Source organism: Xiphophorus couchianus, chromosome 1 (genome assembly GCF_001444195.1).
Source record: "Xiphophorus couchianus chromosome 1, X_couchianus-1.0, whole genome shotgun sequence".
Lineage (NCBI taxonomy): Eukaryota > Metazoa > Chordata > Actinopteri > Cyprinodontiformes > Poeciliidae > Xiphophorus > Xiphophorus couchianus.
In genome coordinates this window covers 19,289,812-19,313,194 of record NC_040228.1, presented here as the reverse complement: position 1 = coordinate 19,313,194, position 23,383 = coordinate 19,289,812, and the positions used below count along the sequence as shown (strand labels likewise).

Genomic DNA, 23,383 nt, shown 5'->3' with positions numbered 1-23,383 from the left:
CATGAGACACACGTTGAAATGTGCCTTCCTCAGAGCAGCAGTGTCACCTTGTCATCAAAATTAGGTCATGCAGTCCTGTAATTCTTTTGACAGTGAGGACACTTGTGACAGTTGCGTAAGTAGACAGCGCTTAAGAGCAAAAACTTTTCGGCAAGGCGGCTTACATTTTAAAAGGGTCAGTAAAACCTATTGTTCACATCAAATGCAGTAGAAATATGGCAGACCATGCTAACATATAATTAAACCACGGAATTGCCCACAATACTTTTTAAGGTATTACAATGATATTAGCTTTCCTCTTAGTCAAAATAAGAGTCTAAATTTATCTTAAATATATTTCAAATAATACTAAAACATATATTTCAATATATCTTAAAATACAGAAAGATGTCTAAGAAATGTAAAAGTTTAAGTAATTTAGTAGGTTGAACATACATTACAGGTCAGGTATCTACCAATCAATTCTTTGTAGTCAAAATTAAAATTTCAGATATCTTTGCTAGCCTGGAAGAAGGGATTGCAAAAGAATCCAATCTCACAAGACAATGGTTGTTTGTTTACAAAGTTATTTTAAATAAAGGAAGAATGTGTGGAAAAGTGCTACATGCCCACTATTAACGGAAGTTAATTCTCCATATGTGGGTCTTGCAAACTTGCAAAAAATAAAAATAAAACTTAACAGGAGATTTTAAATAGAAAAAACCTGTGACTCCATGTGAGGGATTTACCCCCTCCCTAACAGGTGCTGTTTTTTGTACTTCCTATATTCTAATTTATCTGGTAAATGTATTGTTTTGATTTGGAGGAAGTAACTTGCTTTATTTAATATTTTGTTTTAATCATTCTCTCTTCTCTTTGAGGTCACCTGGTCATGTGTTGCCATGGAAGCGCGCTCATGAGCAGTGCTGACAAGGACCTGGCGTTTTCAATCAGCCTCACTGGGAAAATCCATGGTTTGAGAGGGAGGGGAGATGCTTTTTGGATTTTGTTTGGGCCCAGATTGTTTTTGTTTTAGTTGTGAAATTGTATGATAATAATTCTGTAAATATTTTTCAATGAATAGAGTTTAGTACAAATGTTTTTCCTATTTGGAAATGTAAATGTTGTCTCCGCCTCTTAATTAGTCTCTTTTAGGAGCCAATGCTTTAGAAGCCAGGTGGTTTAGAACAGAGGGAGACTCTCCCTCCTGTTTGAATGCATGTTATGCTGTGAACTGGAATGAAATGTTTGAAGCACTGCATAAAGAAAAAAATTCAGAGCTCTACAATTTCTGGATTCTATCTGATTTTTCATCACAAACCAACACTCCACTTGAAAACAAAAGTTGAGTCATCTCGGGGGTCTCATCATCGGGTCAAGTTTACACAGAAATGTTTCACCGGACACAATCAACCATTTCATTACTTCCACCTTTGCTCTCAGGCCTAAATCCAGAGGAAGATCTGTGGAGTGACATGAAGACATGGTATAAGAGTGGACTCTGGATGATCTTGAGAGTGGAAAAAGGAATGGTTATAAGTTCCTTTCTCTGTAATCTTGTATCACAGGAAATGTGGGAGAAGAATAAGGCCTCTTTGCTTAAAAATGGATCTTTAAAAGGGGTTGGTGCCAAATGTGAGCAGCAGGCTTACTAATAAGTAGCACCAGTTATCTTGTTAAACAAATTACTTAAACTAAAGGCTTGATTTTTTAATGTTTCAAAGCGGAATGATCAAATTGTAAAAAAAGACAGGTTTATTTTAAATCCTTTATCCATCCTTACCAGAGTTGCAAAAACGTGTGGGAGGTGCTGTATTTGTTACTCATGATTAATTTCATGTTAAAATGAATTCTGCCAAATTCTTAAACACCCAAAATCTTTCCCATACATTTTCTAAAGATCTTTTAGATTGTTTATTCTCCGACGCCGTTACTCAGTAAGTAAATAACGAGTCTTCATAATGACCTTATGCTTGATGTTTTGAGAACAGTTTTTCTTTGATTTTTCAAATAAAATGGGAACACTAAAGTCATTTTTTTATTTATAGGTATTACTTGAGGCTCTAGCACAGCCATTAGGTGATAAATTGGTTTACCGTGGCCACATAATCAGAGATAATAGTTGCGAAAGAAAGACTGTCAGTTAAAAACATAAGTTCTCCTGCTTGCTCTCCGTCCTGTGATTAGCTTCCTTCCTTTGATGTATTTCCCATTTGATTCGCCCAGGAAACTGCTGCCTACAGAGCAGGTGCATACTGAGCAGGTGGACTATTACGTAGGAGCCTTGCGAGACTGGGGCTGACGGAGTCCATGCTTCATTTTATTTTAGGTGGATGAAAACCGTTCTTGGATCAGCCTTTCTAATATTCCTCTGTTTTTGTTTCATACCCACATTCCAAGAGCCATTGCTTGAGCTGTTTAGCAGTTCTGTTCTTTTTGCTGAGCTGCAAATCTAAACTCTGCTCAGCCCCCACTGATTACTTGCACACAGACTCTGACACAGGCAATTAATTTGCCAGGGGAGAGGCTAGTCTTAATTGGGTATAAGTGGGATTTTTCTTGGCTGTGTGCAACAAAAAATGACAGACTGTGTGCATGAGAAGTGAAGACCATCTGGTCCCTCAGGAGCTTCGAGAGATGCCAGACAAATGGAAAGAGAAACAACAGAAAACCCGTGTGGGTACGGATAATGTTCCTTCCCTCCTCCTCACTTGTTCTCTCTCTTTGAGTCTCACAAACACACAATAAAGGAGTCACAATCATTTGGTCATATTTCATGTGCCTGCGTAACAGCCTCAAGGGGATGTACAGAAGCTGAATAAACGGAAGTGTTTCAATCGTGGCATATTTATACATGATCAATATTGAAAATTCCAACATACTGCTAGGAGGCACAAGCAGGTAAAAAATACGTGGTTAATGTGTATAAAGTGTATGACGCCCTGTTAAGACATGGAGCATACTTACTTCACACACTGCAACTTGCAAAAGTAGTCAGATGCTTTTATATTTTCCACAGTTATTCATGTTACAATCACAGTTACCAATGTATGTTATTGGGATTTTATGTGATAAAGCGACATAAAGTATAATGTATAACTGGGAAATAGGAGGGAGAGGATATATGGTTTCCAAGATGTTCATCTAATTAGTAAATAATACAATCCACCTGTGTGTAGCTTAATCTCAGAATAAATCCATCTGTTAAGTGAAGGCCTCAGAGAACACAAGGGACCAAAATGCAACATAAAGACCAAGGACAAGATGCAATTGTATCAGGGATACAATTGCAGAGGAGTTTAAAAGAGTAGAAAATAAAAGATTTATCCTGGTATTTTATAAAATTTCACAGAGCAAAATTTCAATCCATTTGTTGAAAATGGAAAATGTATGGCACAAACTGAAAACCCACGACTGTCCCCCCAGAACTGACATGCAAGCAGAGGTTTATTTAGAAACATGACCACATAGCACATTATAACTGTGGAGGAGCAACATCCATCGATGCAGCTAATAGTTCTGATGTTGACAGAAAACCTTCAAAACTCAATTTGCTGTTTGACACAGGAAATGGAAAACACTGAGAAAAGCATGTATTGGTCAAAGGAGACCATAACTCTCTGGCTGACAAGCAAAATGTTATGATTGGCAAAAAAATACTGAAAACAGCATCCCCAAACATAGTGGTGGTAGCATAATGCTGAGGGGATGCAGGAGCATGGAAGCCAGTCAGTTTTAATCAAAAATAAGTATGTATTAGCAAAATATGGATGGAATTGCTGTATTTAAAAGAATAGACAATGTTAAAGTGACATGAAACAAAAAAAGACTTGCAGGTGGAATTGCATCCAGGAGATTGCTTTTTTCTGAGTTTTTTTCTTGCAAAACATCGTGAAAACCATGAATCACTTTCCTTCCACTTCACAGATTTGTACTTGTTGGTCTATCACATAATGTCCCAAAAAACAAATACAGAGTTTGTGTCTGATATGACAAAATCTGGAAAAAGATTGAGGGGTTTTCAAGTCACCATGGGTGATTGGTGGTGATACCTTAAAGAAGAACATTTGATAAAGACAGATGAAGATGCAAGAAGACAATATGGGTAAAAAGATTGTGCTGGAGAACCTCTTCTCATCAGGTTTCGTTTCTGCTCAGTGAGCTCACTAATATGTCCCACTGTGAGCTGAGACTGCCAAGCAGCATGTAGAATATCCATCACCTTTCAGAAACAAACACCACAGCTCCTGCTTGTACTTATCCATTCCCTAGTTTAAACCATTTTGCAAGATGTCCAGCTAAAACACACAGCAGAGTAAGTCCAGGGGGACTCTACTATGCACATGCATAAAAAAGATTATGATGCTGTCCAGTATGATTGTATAAACAATAACAAAATGATTTTATTACATGTTGGTAATTGGACAGACATCACAACATACTTGCATGATTGCTCCGATGTGACTGTTTCCCACACTTTAATTAGGCAAAATAAACCCAGTACAAAACTATGTAAAACAAACATGCTTCCAGTTACACTTTAAAGCCATATTCCAAAATCTAACAAAATTCACATCTGGTAAAGATAAAAAAAAATGCAGAAGGATGCAGAAGCTCATCATCATTTTCTGAATTTATTTTTCTTATGATTTTTTTTGTTTGTTTAGTTTACATCAAATAGAACAGACATACATTGGCACATGCAAAGTGGACACTTTGTGGTGCTTTTTAGTTACCATCCAAATCCAACTGAACAAAGACTGGATATCTATTTCTGTGCTCTTCAAACATGAAAATACTCTCAAATATTTACAAAAAAAATATACTCACAATGCCCATCACTCGGTAAAAATCATCTGGGACTGAGTTGAGTTGAAGTTGATAAATCAAAATGCTGTGTGTGGCAGAGATCGCTGTTCAAGGTAATTAAATCAACTCCAAGAGAAAAAAGAGGCACAGAAGAAAATCACTTAAACAATACAAAACAGAAATCAGATAATGGAAACCCCAAGAGAATATGGCTTTAATGACATTTCAAAAGAAAATTTCTTGAAGCAGATCAACGGTCCATTTTTATGCGTTTGTCCTCTTTCACAGTGACCCCATTTTTCAGCAGGCAATGCGTTCTCCGTCAGACAAAGAGAAGAGGGCCACATCACAAGTTTACAACCTGTGGTTTGGTTCTGAGGGGCCGACACAGTCACACAGGCCCACCGCTCTGTTCGTATCTGTTAGGACTCATGCATCATGTCAGAATGAAGGTTGGATGCTATCCACAGTCCTGGAGTGCATAGGTACCGCAGGTGGTGCTGGGATGCCTGCGCTCTCTGTCTGTCTTTCTTTCTCGGATCCTACAGCTTTTCTTGCTTTTTTTTTCCTGATCACAAACAGAGGACAAAGTGTTTCTAAGCAGATCAGATCCTGAGGTTGTTGTAGCTCACATAAGTTTTCTTTGTGGCTTGACCTGCGAAATGAAGAACATAAAAAAATAGATTTACTTTGAGATGTTCTCACACGAAACAAAAAGCAGAAAGGAATGGCGCTCGCAATAGTAAACAGGCATCATTCACTTTGGCGAACTCTTTATGCTGTGCAGTGAATTCCTATCACCAGCTGTGTGCAATCAGTTGCAATATTTTCTGGACTAGCATATCATTTCAGTGTGCACTCCCTGCATGGAAAGATTCAGCTGCTATTTTCAGATGTTAACTAGTGATAGAAATCACAAACAACACTAAAGTGGGCACCAAACAAATGCTAGGGCATGCAATGTGATCCCAGTCTCCATTACCATGGAAACGTATTAGAACATGGCTGAGCGCCCAGATGCCGTTTGTGTTTGTGTGTCCTACTGCATAGCTTTCATAATGAGAACCAATTTGAGTTTCAGCCCTTGAGAGTGGAAGCATATTTTGCTTTATTGTTTCAGGTCATTCAAGCTCACTGTGACCTTTTTAAGAAATTAGTGCTCTCTAAAAGTTAATTCTAAGGTTATGGATTGTTTCCAGTTTGAGCTCATCTATCCCCTTTGATGCTGTACAACAGTGATTCACAAGCTGCAGGTTGTTGCACCAAACCAGCTCCAGTGAGGGAACTTTTCATCAGAAGTTGAAGGTGAGCTTATGGAGACCAATTACCATTCAAAATGTTGTGAGCACCATGTTTAAAACTACTGGCTCTGTTTTCATCTTAAGTCAAAGAGTTTATCAAAATTTAATTGCTGTGCTTCGATGTTTATTCATTTATTTATTTATTTATTTTATCATGTCCTATCTTGACACTCCAGACATAACACATGGAGAAACTGCTCATTTATATTTGCCATGGCAGTTTAGCACTACAAAAAGGATATCTAAAGAAATAATTTTAACTGCAGTATTGATTTTATTAAATCAAGACTGTAGCATCAGAGTAGGCAACCATATTGTGGAAATAGTAACCAGTGTTTGTATGACCTTCCACCATTTGGTTTATTTGTGTATAAGGCCATATCTTCTTATAATGTAGTTTTTAAATAGACATTAGAATGCGACAATAAGAATTACCTTTACCTGAAAATGGTAAATGTTTATTTTGCCATTCTCATTGGTGGATCTCTACAATTAATTATTAACACAATAAATGATTTAATACTTTAGTAACATTGAACAGTGCTAAAGCAGACACAGCAGCCTTTTACAAGTTGTTATGTTTCTGCAATTAAAAGTATTTTATAAATTAGCTCTTACTTTGTACATTTTTATCAAAAGGCGCCGACTCTGAGGACCCGCAGTGGCAATTAACAAGCACATTCATTATTTGAAATCTGTACCACAACAAACAAAAATGTGTTGCCTGTTTTATTAATTGGTAACAGCTACATTTACACCTAAAAGTAGTATTGTACATTTAGATTTATGCAGAGAACATAAGATTCCTCAGGAGCGATAAACTCGCCTGTCTTCAAGCTGATTTAATATGGAAGACAAAATTCTAGAAGGTTGACAACAAAAGGTTTTTAACTGTCAAAGGAGGCGAAGCTGTACTCAAAGTGATCAAACATAGCACTTGAGCTTAGTCTTTCTTACAGTACATGTACATGTAGTAGTCTTCAGCTCCTTGTCAGAATAAAAGCAAAAGCCTGTAACCAATTGCTACAAGACATGCTGACATTTAATTCCTGGAAATAGACGTTAAAGATCAAGGTGGCTTTTAGTTTTTATGAAAGGCAAACGTCAACTTAAAAATATTTAAAATAAATAAATGATAAATCGAAATTATTCTTCCGTTGTTGCATCTTGAAGATGTTTGATTGTGTGTGTGTGTTGGGAAAGGGATGTGGGGCAGGAGCCCAGACTGAAGTTTGAGAAAACTGGTGTGGAATCTATTATTCATGTGAGGAAATTGACTGTTAATCTAATCAGCAGGTCAGCGATGCGAAGATACAAAACCTTTAAAAGTTTTCATATATATATATATATATATATATATATATATATATATATATATATATATATATATATATATATACACACATATATCAATCAATCAATCAATCAATCAATCAAATTTTATTTGTATAGCGCATTTCAGCAGCAAGGTATTTCAAAGTGCTTTACACCATATCAAACAGAAACACAATGCAGCATAGAATCAACAATCAAAACACAACATTAAGTCAAGTTCCATCAATAAATTTGTAATTGATTACGTTTCAAATACAATCCTAAACAGGTGGGTTTTAGTCGAGTTTGCATCCATAAAAGGTTTACCGGTTACACTCCTACTGTGTTATATGGAACAAAAGACCTATTGCTATTTTTATTCCCACTCATGCTCACAATCACACAGTTTAAAACGATGTAGACAGCATTTTAATGGGCTTCTGGCACAAGGCTCCTTACACCTCTTTCACGGAATTTCGAGCAGGGACTCCATCGTCCCTCACGGATTTTTGTGCAATTCTATGGTACCTGTTAGTGTCTAGAATTTACAGGGTATATATATATATATATATATATTCAAAACTTTCAATCTCCAGATGTGAAAAGTTAACAAAAACATCTCTCTCTCTCTCTCTCTCTCTCTCTCTCTCTCTCTCTCTCTCTCTCTCTCTCTCTCTCTCTCTCTCTCTCTCTCTCTCTCTCTCTCTCTCTATATATATATATATATACATATATATACTGTATATGCCCTGTGACAGACTGGCGACCTGTCCAGCGTGTACCCCGCCTCTCGCCTGGAACGTAACTGGAGATAGGCACCAGCAACCCTCCCGACCCCATTAGAGACAAAGGGTGAACAGAAAATGGATGGATGGATGGATATATACTGTATATATACTGTATATATATATACACATATATATATATATATATATATATATATATATATATATATACACATATATATATATATATATATATATATATATATATATATATATATATATATATATATATATAGAGAGAGAGAGAGAGAGAGAGAGAGAGAGAGAGACAGAGACAGAGACAGATGTCTAATCTCAGTAAAAAACAGGAAAGTTCAAGGGGTGCAAATACTTTTGCAAGGCACAATATGTTTCTGCTTGTTCAATGAAGTGTGTCTGTGGCGGGTCAGTCAGTATGTAAACCTTCATCACACACGTTCCTCTTAATTCTCATTCTACTGTGTTAAAGTTGCTATGGCAACCAGTCCCTAGGAGCTACACAATTAAAGTCGCACCATTTCTTTACAGCTGGATTTTGTAGTCTCAGCCTGCAAGTATGATGAATAAAACATTAGTAAGTATACAACAGGCTCTCGCTGGTTACCATTAAAACTCTTCAAGACGATTTTTGGAGGGGGAGATATTTTGGCCTGTGTTTACAGGTCCAAGACTAATTCATTTACCTTTACTATCCCATTAAGTTTTTTTTACATTTGAAAGCTTATTATGTTGTCTCACCATGCACCTTCTATTATGTATGATTTTGGCTTTTGTTACACCATTTTATTACAGCATTATTCCTTGCTGAATAAATTCAATCTAAAAAGAATTAAGGCCTCCACACACACACACACACACCCTGCATGCACATACACAAAGACACACATGCCCATTGGGAAAAATTGTGCTCGACATGGAATCAATTCAACAGAATTACAGAGCAAATGCTTCTGTCTGAGAGCTGTAATCATGAAGATATTACACCTTATCAATACCAATGTAAATCTGCAAAACTGCTAATGCTATAAATCACTCCGAGTCATCTGATGGGGCTGGAGGGAAGGTGGTTGGCACTCTGACGTTTACAGGAATTGACGGACAGTCTCCTGGGATGGTCGAGGCACAGTTCAGGTTTCAGGGCGGTCATGCACATAAATTTGCCATTAATAAATGTCACTTCCACTGTTGCTAAAAAAGAAGGGCGAAAAGAAGGAGAGTTCGGGCAGGGTAGGGGGACGAGGCGAGGAAATATTCATGCAGCAGAGGCAGAAGGTTAGAGACGCACAGAACAGATGACATTGTGCACTTTTGGGACTTCTCTCCAGAGGTTACACGTCCTGCTCGGGGACTTTTTAATGTGCTACAGCAACAGATGTTATGATTTTACCCTCGGTTCAAGGTTTCCATCCAGTCAATAAGCCACATGTGTGAAATGCGGGGATCTGTTCTCCCTCCCCTGACACACTCGCCCAGCTCCCTGACTTACATGTGTTCACCTCGCACATTCTGCTTTGCACCGAGACATGCACCCTCGCAGTTGCACAGATACACCCGAACACGTTGTGCTCATAACAGATGAGTATGACAACTGCTTGGAGAAATTCCCTGAAAAATCTGCTACCTCAGAAGCATAATTCAAAGAGGGGGTGAGGGAACGGCGCACCTGTGGGTGCCATGATTGCTTGACGTGATTAGAAGCGTCGGGTGGGAGAGGGAGGCCTTGAAAGTCATGACGTGAGATTTGCATGGGCTGTCAATCTTCTCTGTCTCCGTCCCTGACAGTTAAAAATGAGCAAACGGCTTCCTCTGCGAAGTGTGTCTGAAATGCAGGTTTTTGGTTTTCTTTGAAACTCTTTCTAGTTTTTTTTGTCTGTTTCTCATCCAAAACAAATGCTGCACCATCCAAATAAGGGAATACGTAGGCTGCCTTGCTCACCTACTAATACCCAGTATTATCTTTGCTAATAGGATCATGCTTACTGTTTCAGTTGAAGGTTGGCATGAGTAACACACAGCAACAGAAACAGATTATCTGGCTCATTTTTCAGTGACAGGGTCTTGTTTTTTTTTTAAATCCTCCTCGGAGCAAGGCCGTCATCTTCTCCCACGCTCGCTGTCATGAACTTGGGCAAAAGGTCTTGCCATTTATCAGGATTTAAGATAACTTGGCTCTCTGCAGAGGATATGGAATATGATTCTAGCACCCAATTAAATCAGAGGAATGGATTTTTTAGCAAAGAAAAGGAAATATGGAGAAGATCTGAGATTTTTTGAGAATTTAAAAGAAAAGAAAAACAAATGCGCATCTAATCCATATTTACAGCTCAGATCTGAACTCTTGGGGATTTGTGTTTGGTATCATTTCCTGCTATCACTGTCTTCATTAACTCTTTCAGGACAAACAAGAAGCTGCAATATTAATAATGTGAAGCAGATGTCCAAATTATTTTGATTATATCAAACTAACATTGGTATTGGCTGAAATTGGTATTTTTAACTAAAATAGCTATGCCAATACCCTTAACTAAAACTGGGCTGATATTATGAGCTGATATTATTATAAGCTTATTATTACACAAGCTGATATTATATATATATATATATATATATATATATATATATATATATATATATGTGTGTGTGTGTGTGTGTGTGTTTGTTACCTGCCATGCCAATATTAATATCTGATATCAATCAAATGTTCATAACTTTCATATTATGCTTTTTTTCTACATACTCACACCATTCATTGGTGGCAGTAAGACGTATTTTACTATCTGCCCCTAAATAACAGTGTGTTAGTTGTGTCTTGTTCGCATCCCAGCCATTAGGCTGGCAAGACAATCACAGCATTGTTCACTGATCTCAGACTAGCTGACAGCCCAACAGTATTTTACAGTGACAATCTTTTATCAAGCGGCAGTATAAAGCATTTAGAAAAAGTTTTGTTATAAATTTTAGATAAATATAAACTTATGTGTCTCCAAGTCTTTACAGAGTGACATTTATGTTTTGTACTCACTCATGGGGTCAGCAGCCGGGTTCTCACACAGCTCAGTCTTAGCCTCGCCGTTGGGTCTCTCACTGGGTTTCTGAGACAGACGGGATGACATTGTGGCAGCGGTGACCACAGCCTTGAAGCTACGCTTCCTCTTCTGCACGTTCAGCTCAGGGTGGAAGATAATGATGTACACCTTGGGCATGTAGAGCATGCCCAGTGCGACTGAGGCACTGAGGTTCATGGAGACGGTCAGGGTGGTTGTCTGAATGTACAGCTGGAAGGAACAACAGACAAGAGAAGAATACATAAAAAAGAATCTGTTACTCCTCAGTGAAGTGTGTAACATTAATCGAATTTTGATTGGCTAATCTTTGAGGTAGGTAGAAGTGTCAAATCTAAACCATAAAAATGTCAAAACAAAACATCAGTGGATGCTGCACATCTGCAGATTCATTCCTGAGTATCTTCAAGAGATAAAATTCAAAAACAGCATTCAGTTCACCTCATGTGCAAACATGGAAGAGGAACAGGGTTGCAGCAAAGAAGAATCTCATTGGATTGATTGTTTCTTACTTAATTGTAGAAGCTAATTTTTAAAAAAAATAAATGTAAATATATTAGAAAATTCAATTTATTTCAGTGACTCAATTGAAATAATTTAACTTATATATTTTATAGATTCATTACACCTTTTTATACAACATGTGTACATCTTTATCTTTTTTTCCTCATTTCTTTTATTTATTTATTTTTTCCTTTTCTTCAACTAAGCCTTATATTGTTATAATTTTCTGACAAAATTAACTGTGGACTGAAAGTAATAATGATCTAAATGAACACTTGAAATGTATTGCTCTGAGTGCAATGAATCTATAATTACTTTAAATTTTGAATTGGATCACTCTTATAAATTAACTTTGATATTCTTATTTATTGATCTGCACCTGCAAATATGGGACCATTTTTGATATAAGAAGTGTTATACTTGTAATAAAGTTCTGTTTTTGTATACTCTGTCATGGTTATTATTTGTGTGTCTCACAGGAGCAGTGATGCATACAGTAGAGATGCAGAAGCCTTTATTAAAGCCTGACCTGCAGCTACTCACTCACGACTGAGAAGACAGAGGGCTTTAAAAGCCAATAGCAGTAGCACTGCCATGACTGTATGAAAAATGCCCTTACATGACCTCTGTCGAATCATTCTGTTTCCTTTTGACTTGATTGATGGATCACACTGTCAGATAAAGATCCTTTCCTGACAGGATGCACACTCTTTTCCTTTTCCCATGTTCTATTTTGCAACAGTCACTCCTCAGCCAGCAGTGTTTGCTCCTGGGTGCCTTTTAATGAATATTCTTGTGCTGTACAATAAAAGGCTAAATCGGACCTAGGGAAGCTGATTCTGCAGTACACAGCAGGTCAACATTTGTTTTCTTCTGCTGCTTTCAACACACTGACTGCAGCATCCTGAAAAAACACTCCACAGTTAATCAAAAGCAGATTATTTATAAGGTTTCCAGTTATGTGATATGGGATGCTCACATGAGCCCTTCTTTAAAAAGACTCACATGATAGTTTTTACAATGGTAAGTTGCAGTTGTGGGATTGCATAACCCATAGCAGCCCCATATCTCAAATTTTACACTTAAGCTTCATTAAAATATGTCGATTCTGCAGAGAGCCCATAGAGACCTTGCATCGGCAGACATGCGAGATCCCCCTCCTTACTTTTAAGTGTCCTAGAGGAGGAGGAATAGCACCAGAAAAGGGCATTATTGTTTCAAGAGCTTCCTCACTAATCTACTGCACTTGAAAGCAGCAGATATCACTTATACACCGCCTCTCCGTCAGTCAACGAAAATGGGATGAGCGTACAATTGTAAACACATTATCCACCACCGCGTATTTGCAGAGGCAACATGCTCATTGAATCAGCAAGAGAGGGGGGGAAATGTCACCATTTGCATACAATCTATTTTGGTACATATCATTAATGATAATTTTTTGATCACACTAGTCTCATTTACATGTGTGGCATGCTTTTGTCTTTTAATCTAAAAAAAAAAAGAAAAGAAACCTCATCAGATGCCTAACATCAACAAGCCAGTGCAATGAATTTCTCGCGTTTCCTTTCACAGCCTCCCCGCTTGGCTGTGTAACAATTTCAGAGGCAGTGATCTGCCTGGTATACCATGCATTTATAACTGTATAAATATCACAGTGCACTCTGTTCTGTTGCTCTTATGCTGAAAGGATGCAATGTCTTAGCTTTAAATTGGTTTTACTTATGGTAAAATTTTAGGGTATACACAAGCTATCAAGCAGAGAATAGTCTTGTTTTTGTTTTTTATGCTTGGTAGCAGGTAACCGTGTTAAAAACAAGCAGATATCTTAGAACCTGCACTGCTGACCCTATCAGATCTGAGTTTGTGATCGAACTAAATCCAAACAGTGTGAACAATAAGTGCGTGCTTTCTCTCATTACTCAAGCTAAAATGTCTAAACAGCAGCAAAATAAAAAATAAATAAAAATGTGAGAATATGGGCTTTTACCCTTGTACTGCTACACATGAGCACAGACACACACAGACATGTAAACATACCAGCGCAAATCCTTTTTTCTCACCGTCTCTAATCACAGAGACAGGATTTTTTTTTTTTTTTAGCTCTCCTTCTGTGAGCTTGACCCAAATTCATAGCCTCCTCTCAGCTACCACTCCAATGTTTAGCTTGTCACAGAACATTCATAATTAATTCCTTTTGCTTTAACATAAATAATTACATGAAGTCATTTTCATGAATCCTCGGCAACACTCTATTTATAGACACCGTAATGATTTATTAAAGTCCTCATCAGGAATCAAACGTCTGCTTTTAAATTTTACATCTCATTGACAAACCAAATGCCAACATTGAGTCGCAACAAAGCATGCGGCTTCCATCTCTGCAAAAAGCTGATGAGGGTGTTTCTCATAATTAGACCCACCCGGGACCCACGCACTGCAAAGGCAATTTAGTTCTGTATGGTTTAGTACTATAAATGCACACAGTGATAACGACTTGATTCAGTAAGCGACAATTAGGATGCTCTCTGGCCCGTCAGAGCATGCTTAAATAATGAATCCAGGGGATTTGCAGTCTCCACTCAGCTACCTGGATGTCTCTGGTTGTTTTGGGTGGCCTACTTTTTAAAAACCAGCTCATGTCATGAATAACTCTTGGTGGCTTTTGTACTGCAAAGCCCCGTCACATATTGCAGACAATGCTTTTTGTGTGAATTGGCTCTCCTGGGTTTGCACCCCCATCTCTGTTTTTTAGGAGCAGTGCTTTAAGGGATTGTGACATATTAACTCCCTGAACACTTGTTGGTGTAGGTCAGTAAAAGTCAAAACAAGCTGAGTAAGTCACCTGAGAGGGATAGTTAACGATTTTTCAAGAGAGGTCCTGATTAAAGGTTATACAACATGCAGTGAATGTCTTCCTCCCATTAGATAATGCTCTTTGAGTCTTCATTGGTGTAATTTAGATAGAATGGACCCAGAGGCTGAAGTTAATAACTAGTGCAAAAGGGGCCAGACTTATAAAACCTTGAAACTACTCAAAATTTAAGTATCACAAGCCTTAAATTCAGAGTAACTACCTAATAGAAAGGAAAGGCAGTGTAAATATCAATGACATAGAGTTCACTTAATCCGCTTTAATTTTTTATTTATTTCATGTATTTTTTTGCTTTTTACAAATTAGACAATCATGTTAAAAGAAAACGGTTTGCTTGCTCTCAAGTTTATGTTTGTGCTTCCAGTAGTGGTTTTTGATATGGACAAAAGTCGCCCGGGGCAGGATTTGAAGAGGGACATAATACAATAAAAAAAGTGCCTTTTTCACTCAGTTACACACTGAATGAGTTTTGTATTGCTTTTTTGCAGCTATAAACAAGGGCTATAAACTTTTTAAATTTTAACAAGAAAAGGACAGAGATGATGTTTTTATTTTTTGTGGTACCACTTACACCCTCACCCCCAGGGAGATGCTGAATATACTGTTCTTATTTATTTTTGTTATACTGTTTTCTAATTGTTGTAATTGCATAGCTCTTTTATGTTTTTAAATTTCTTCTTGTATTTTACTCTTTTATTTTGTTTTTAATTTTCTGAACAGCACTTTAGTCCACTATGGTTGTTAAACTGCTTTATAAATACAGTTGGCTGGATCGGATTGGCAGTAGCAGCCTGTGAGGATTTGGCACGCCCTGTGTTGAGAAGGCACCCGCTGTTTGCTGCTTACGTGAGAGGAAGCAGGTTACCTGGCTGCATTACGTTTGGGTATTATTGGGTATTATATAGAAATGTCTTGCTGCTGAAATGTACTATACAAATAAAATTTGATTGATTGATTGATATTATTCACAGCCCAACGTCAGAGAGTACTTCCCAAATATTGATGATGTCGATCAAACAGAGCTAAAGTTCACAGAACCAGAGGTGTTTCTGTGAGCATTGTTGTCCTGGAACCAGCCAATGAGCAGTGAACGCCTGGCACTAAATTATTTGATCATCATGAGTCATCATCTTTTGCATTGCAAACTTTTAATAACTGTTACATAGTTTGGTGTACACTGATGTCAATATCAGAACATAGTCTGTGATCATTATCCTGTCAATTTACATTGATTGGGAGCTCAACTGCAACTCACCTACTACTGAAAAAATATCAGACTGAAAGATTAAACCTACTACTTTTTCCTCATGTGACTGTATCAAGAGGAAGACAGCAAAGATTTTAAAGTGGTTTATTTTAAGTGTATTATTTATTAGATACAATTTAAGGACATATGCTAATAAATCAAATGGTAGTACATTTGTAATTTTAATTAGTTTAATTTTATTTTTTAATTATATTACCAGTTTAAACTGGTTTATTTGTATATTTTGCAGAAAGGTTATTGGAAAGAAAACTTAAATCAGGCAAAATTGTAGATGGCAGGAAACGGATAATCAGTGATAGTCAATCAAATCCTTGAACGTTAAGTTCAAGGACGTTTAATGCTGATTAAAATACGATGCTTTGGAGAAAACAAAATCCGTTTTAAAACGGATTTTGTACTGGTGCAGCAGAGGAGGAAGCTATCCATCTCTGTGGAAGCAAATGTCCTCCAAAAGCTGACATTCTATTGAAATGAGAATAGTGCAAGATTGCAAAGCTGAGGATTACATCCAAACCAACAACCCTGATAATCAATCAGTTTGATCAAGTGCTATCAGTTTCATGCAGCGTGGGAAGGAAGCACAGCCTCTCTGTGTGGATAATGACTAAATACCTTTTCATGTTGAAATTTACCTCAAAGAGACTACAGCAGCTACTGTTTAATTAAATAACACTTTAGATCTTGAATTTGACTTTCTGAAGGAGGGAGTTTTTCTGATGCAGCACATAAATTAACATTCGCTTTGCAAGACAGCAACATTGCATGGTTGTATACAAGTTGTGTCACATAGCAAAACCAACTGATTCACCTGAATGTTTGTGTACCCTCTGACTTTTACATAAAACATTTTTTTTGTATTCTTAAAACGTCTATCAATAAAATGTTGCTGTCCATTCCACTTTTCAGCTTGACACTAAAAGCTGCAACAAAATTGTGGTGGTCATCACAATTTGAGTTCGCAGCTGTAAAACCCAATGTCACACTCTCCTGTCCTAAATAAATAAATAAGGACTCAGGTTAAAATCAAACCTACAACTTTTCTCTCCATTACTCTAAACCAGCTTTTGGCTTTTCAGCTCGCAGTTAGCCCATGGTTTCATGCATAAATCAAGTGACAGACAGGGAAATTTCACACAGAAAGACTGCAAAGCTCTGAAGGAACTGTCAAGTCCTGCTCTTAAGTGCAGTTGTTTGCAGAGAGAATGGGGAATTAGATGATGCACCTCTCATCTCACTGCATGAAAGTACAAATATATATATATATGTATATATATATATATTCTTCAGAATAGTTAGTACTTTCTAATAATCTTCATCTGCACATTTTGTCTTTGTGAGCCCTTCGTAGCTGAAGAAATACAAACGGTTTTAGGGAAGTATTAAAGTGTTCATGTCAAATTAACTTTATAGAATATAGAATATAGAATAGAGTTGTTGGAGGTGTTTGTATTTGAGTGGTTCTGTGCTTCAGGGAAAAAAATTTATTATACCACCCGACTCTTCTAAATCCTGTTTTGACACAGTAGCTTTAAAGGCTTGAATGAATATATTTATGCTTATTTTGAGAAGTTTGAGAAGTTAAAGCATGTCAAAAAAGTACAACATAAGTCTAAAGAACGCAGTGGCTCTCACAGTTGAAAACACAGAGTAACTGACTGAGCATAAGTTGGTCCAAAAAGGCTGAAGGCAAGTTATCCATAAGTAAAACTGTTTATGTGTTTTAGAGGCAGGGGCTGAACTCTGTCTTTCATTGGATTGAGTTTCAGACATGGGTCATTGTGAACCAATTTCCAGTCATCATAATTAGACAAATTTTATTTTTAATTTATGTCCTAATTTTGAGAAAAGTCAAGTAAACAGGAGCTTTGCTTCCACAAAGAAGTAAAGCTTTCAGAAACAACAGTGTTATAAAAAAATATATTAGTGTACAATTGTGTAGTCCAGTTCTTACTAGTCCATATCTCAAGGTTTTAAGGTTGGCAAATTATAAGGAGTCTAATGTCAAAATGCACGTAAATAAATAACATTTTGTGTTTTAAAAAGGTGAAATCTACAACCATTCAGATCAGGTTTGGTCAGAATAAAGGTTTTAGGTTTGAAACGAGATAAAAAAGATGATGTTTAAACTCATTTAAGAAAAAGTAAAATTGGACCTATAAGTTCAATGACTATCAGAATCCTAGTAAATACCAATGTCAGCCTGGTTAGCCAGCCAATGTTTAGTCCTGGGGTCTGTAACTCCAGTCTTGAATGGCATTGCTGTGCAACTTTTGGATGCATCCCTGCTTCATCAAACCTGAATCAAATAAATGATTAATGACTCAGATTTTTCAAAGCTTGCTGATATGCTGAGGGGGGTAACTCATCCTTTTCATTCAGGTGCAGTGGAGAAAGGATGCATGCAAAACTTGCAGTATTCTGACAGTGTTTCCAAATTAATTAATTTGTCTGTCAGTCACCATTTCTGTTTTCAAGAGAGAATCCAAAAGGTTTAAATGTGGTAGATAATGCTGCTTTAATCTAATGTTGTGAGTCAGTCTTAAATGTCTGTTTCAGCTTGATTGGTGATAACAGGGAAACTCAAGGAACAATTTCTGTCTTCGCGGTAAGAGTTTGCAAACATAGATAGTGTCAAGATTCAAACACCCACCTTAATACCCAAGAGTCCTGTATAAAGACATACCAAACTGTTACTTCAGAACTGAGAGATGCGCCAAACTCTGATTTTTATGTACACCCGTTAACCTATGTGTTCTTTTGTAAGCGTTTCAAAATATTTCTCTTTGTTTAAAGCTAATGAAGTAATCAAAGCGAGGGGAAAAGTGGGTGAAATATGGACATCAGTATAATATGCACAGGAGAAAATTCATGAATACATTTGGTGGTGTTAAATGTTTACAAACCTGTTTATGGGTGCTTTCAACAATATACTTATATATTAAAAAACTTATGTTTAAGACAGAAAAAGTACTTTAGTATTCTCAAGACAAGGACTGTTTTTACACAGATTGCATGGAAAAGAAAACATCTAAAAATTAAAAAGTTATAATTCTTATTTTTAAATGAATCATTAAAAGGATACATCATTCAACTGACATAAATTATGAAGCATATTGATTTATAAACACCATTCTGACATTATTACTCCGGTCAGATGTTTTTCTGACAGTTTTGAGAATTACCTCAATGGGTCAGAACCTGCACTGATAAAAGTAAAATAGTTATCTTTTTCTTTTGAATAACTTTTATGTCTACTAATGTTTGTTGCTGAAGGAAAAATACAATTAAGTCCAAATAAGGTCCAATTTTCTCCCATCTACTGGAATGGATAGGTGTATTTGCTCATTTGTTTATTTGGTGTAATCTGTTTTGTGACTTCAGTGCCGAAGTTAGCCATTTGCATCATGTACAAAATATTCAATAAAACGGAGATCATTGCGATACTTTGTGAATTTACCCCTCTGGTTGGTTGGATCTTTGGTTACAACATAGTGGTTCGGCAATTAGAAGTGGTTGAAAAGTAGGGGCTGTCAGAGGCAGCTGGCATGGTGCGTTTTGGGTTTTATAAATCATTTGATATTAGACAGCCTGGTGTGAATGAGATTACTCATGTCTGAGTGGGTGTTGATTCAGATCTGCACATAAAAACACAACACAGGCAAGACACTTACAGATCAAGGCCACCATCAAATGCACAACATTAATTTGTGCAGGTTTACACACTAACAAATACAGCATCAATCTAATCTATCCTCTAATTGCACTAATTCTTTACTCTCACAATTAAGAAGAGGGCTAATTTGAGAACTTATGAAGCAGAGAATACTTTCTGAACAAAAGGCATGTAAAAAAAAATGCACTTTGAAAACTTTAGCACATGTAGATTGAAACGAGAACATACAAAATCCCTTAAGACCTCAGTATGTTTGGCTGTTAACACGTGCAAAGGCGCTTCTCATTATCAGTGGCACTCACTGAAGACATAGCACTCAGAGATACTGTGCTGTGATCAGCGTGTGAAGAAAGAGTTAACTGCATAAAGGGGAAAGATAAACACATTACTGCTTCACTAGTTGCCGTGAGTAACATAATGAACTCCTAATCGCTGCTGAGGGTGTAATTCATCTATGAAATCAGCCGCAAATTGAGATGAGGAAAATCAGTTTCTGATCTATCTCATGCGGGAGCTTAGCAGGAAAGATATTGAGCGGTGTGTCTCTCAAAAGGTTAGGAGTAACACTTTCCTATCTGCATTGATATTCTGTCGGTGGAAAACTTCCCTTTGGCTCCGTCATGTAACTACGGGTTTCGCCAAGTGGCACGCGAGTCAAAGCAGATGAATGCATCTGTATGCTGCTCAGCCACAGCCCAGATAAGCAGCGACTAACACAGAAGGTCAGAATGTCATCCTCTCAATCAACTCCAGCAGCACACTATGTCAAATGCTTTGTTGAGTGCAGTTGTCAAAAGACGGACTGTGTTCACCCTCCCAGCTCCACCCCCATTCTCCACATTTTCCTTCTCCTCCAGGTCCTCATCATCCCCCTCTTCCACCTCCATTTGCCTGTCTGTCTCTCCAGATGAAAGCAATAATAGTATATGCTGAGCCTTGGGCCTAAGCAGTAGGCTAATGGCACCTCAGGCGCTTCAAGAATTTGGTGCTTGACATCCTCTCCTCCACCACATTCACAGACCTCCTTCGCACAGTCGAAAATCAAGTGTGGGTTGCTGCACCGGTCAGAGCAGTCATCATCCATGTAGAATCTACAGTGTCCCACAAAGGATCTATATGACTGAACCTTTTTCACACTTTGTCACATGACAATTGTGTAAAACAAAGAAATGCACACATTGTATATTGGAAGAAAGAAGAAAAAATATGCATGTTTTGTCAAATTTCTTTGTAAATAAAATGTGATGTGTTTATTGGATTTGTATCCAGTCACTGTGAGCTAATACTTAGTAAAACATCTAAAATTTGAACGTCTAAAAGCTTTACTTTTGGGCCATTCTTCTTTCACAAAATTCAAGCTTGAGCAGAATAGATGGACAGTGTCTATGAACATCAATTATCAGATTTAACATCGGTCTAGGTCATTCTGTCACTAAAATATTTAGCACTCTGAAAACCCACAGTTGTTGTTTTTTTTGTAAATATGTAATTACAAGAACTTAGCTTTAATTGTTTTTGTTCTGTTAGTGGAGCCAAATTAAAATGCAAACTTTATTATATTTGTTTACATTTTCTTAGATGTAAACAAAACATTTAGAAAACTTTTGGTGGAAAATATGTATTTTAGAATAATCAATACATCAAAACATTAGTCACTAGATCAATAGAAAAATATCATTAATGGGAATTCTAATATGTTTTAGGCTTTCTTTACACAAGTTAACATCCAAATCATAAAGCTCAGATTTGTTGAGTGAATAATTTACAATTTATCCCCTTAACAGATTCTTTAGTCTGAGCTGTTGATGTTGTTCCTCCATAGTTGCTACGGGTCACACGGGTGTGTTTCAAATATTTTGCCGTATTTGCCATAACCTTAGTCTTATTTCATATGATATATCATTTTAAATCATAATATTACTATACTTTTGTATTCCTTCAGCTGTGTGGAATGTGTGTGTGTGACACACTGCAGATTTTATTTTAAGCTTTCTTTCACTACACACTTGTGCGCTAAAATACATTAAAGTGACTGCTCTGCAACAAGATGTGAAAAGGTTGAAACAGTATTAATGTTTCTGCGAGGCAACTGTAAATGTGTATTTGTGTGTTTTCAGGTTGTTTCATCTTGTGCATGCTCATATGTTTGGACACAACATAACGAGTCCTGTCAGAAATCAAAAGAAAAATTGTGAAAGAAAGAAGGGAAAGCTACAAAGGGACGGATGGTGACAGAGTGAGAAAGCACAACAGAAAGAAATGACTTACCTTCTCCGCTGACTGGGCTGTGCCAAAGAAAATTGGGATGAAAGCCAGCCATACTATGCAAGTAGTGTACATGGTGAAGCCGATGGGTTTGGCTTCATTGAAGTCTTCTGGTACATCTCTGGTCTTGATAGCGTAGATGGTGCAGGTGACCATCAACAAGATGCTGTAGCCTAAAGAGCAGATTATTTGCAGGTCTGTGATGTCACACTTAAGGACTCCTCGAGCCAGCATGGGGTTTATCGTCTTTTGCTCGTCGTAGTCAACAATTGTGTTCGGCGGATCAACGGCAAACCACACCAGAACCCCTAGAAGCTGCACAGAGATGAGGCTGGAGGTGATGGCAATCTGTGAGGTTGGGCTGATGAAGCGAGGGGCTGTGACTGTCTGCTTGCCCTGCTCAAAGATCCGATAGATCCGGTTGGTCTTGGTGAGGAGGGCCGCGTAGCTGATGCACATGCCAAGGCCCAGGAAGATCCTCCTGAAGGCGCATACAGCTACATCAGGCTTGGCGATCATGAGGAAGGTGATGATGTAACAGAGGAAGATGCCAGTTAGCAGCACGTAGCTCAGTTCTCTGCCAGATGCCCGCACTATGGGGGTGTCATTGTAGCGCACAAATGTCGCCATCACAAAGATGGTGGCGATGATTCCAAGCATGGCCAGAAAGACGGGGATTATTGCCCAAGGAGAGTGCCACTCCAGCTTTATGATGGGGATGGGCTGGCACGCTGTTCTGTTGGAATTGGGTCTCATGTAGTACGCGCATAATCTGCAGGAGGTCTCGTCATACTGGTACTGGTAGCCATCACATAGCTCACAGATCCAGCAGCATGGCATGCCCTTCACTTTCTTCTTCCTCTCCCCGGTTTTGCAAGGCAAACTGCACACAGAGTTGGGCACCTCCTGCTCCCCATCTGGCCACTGAAGCTCCTCCAGCTGGGAGAGATGTGACACAGGATGAGGAGTTAGTGACTGTGAGATATGCAAGAGATTGAAAAAGGTATCTAAAACTTTCAGGACACATGGCATCGATATGCCGCTCAAACACAACACATTAACCTCCCACTGCTAAAAGAAAGGATTAATACAGTACAAGATCTCTCCTGCCAATTTATTCAGGGGATTGCCTTTCCTAATACTTGAAAGTAATTGAAATCACCATAGCAACAGAGAATACCTTTGTTCAGCGAAGTAAAAATAAATGTGAAATGCAAAAGACATTAGGCTTTAATACAAGACCCGGTGAGGTATGAAATACGTGATGAGGAGGAAGGAGAATGGGATTTGGTTTTGTAAAATGCAACCGTTCAACTATACCCATTTCTATTCAGAATCTTGTCAGGAAAAGGAAAAGTGCAGGATACATTAGCAGCAAACACTGTTAGAATGTCATAAACACAAAGGCCTTGAGGTGTTTTATGATTTAAGATCACGTTGTAGTTGGAACATACAAGTCCAACTAAAAAGCAACAGAGGTGGATTTACATATTTTGCAAAGGCATTAAAAAATTTATGCCACTCTGTGCAGATCTTTTGATTTATTTTGAAAGTGCTCTGAACTTTGGCT

At 37.6% G+C, this 23,383-nt stretch overlaps 1 protein-coding gene across 1 annotated transcript in view; it reads right to left on the bottom strand.

The window, feature by feature from the left end:
• Positions 1-2,966: 2,966 nt before the first annotated feature.
• Positions 2,967-23,383, bottom strand: part of LOC114147374 (metabotropic glutamate receptor 7-like) — a 110,072-nt gene continuing 89,655 nt past the window's right edge. Inside the window, exons 8-10 of the mRNA XM_028021876.1 lie at positions 21,817-22,752; positions 11,190-11,442; positions 2,967-5,443 (exon numbers count right to left, since the gene is read on the bottom strand). Coding sequence (XP_027877677.1) covers positions 5,394-5,443; positions 11,190-11,442; positions 21,817-22,752 — 1,239 coding nt within the window. The 3' untranslated portion in view covers positions 2,967-5,393. The remainder of the gene's footprint in view (positions 5,444-11,189; positions 11,443-21,816; positions 22,753-23,383) is intronic.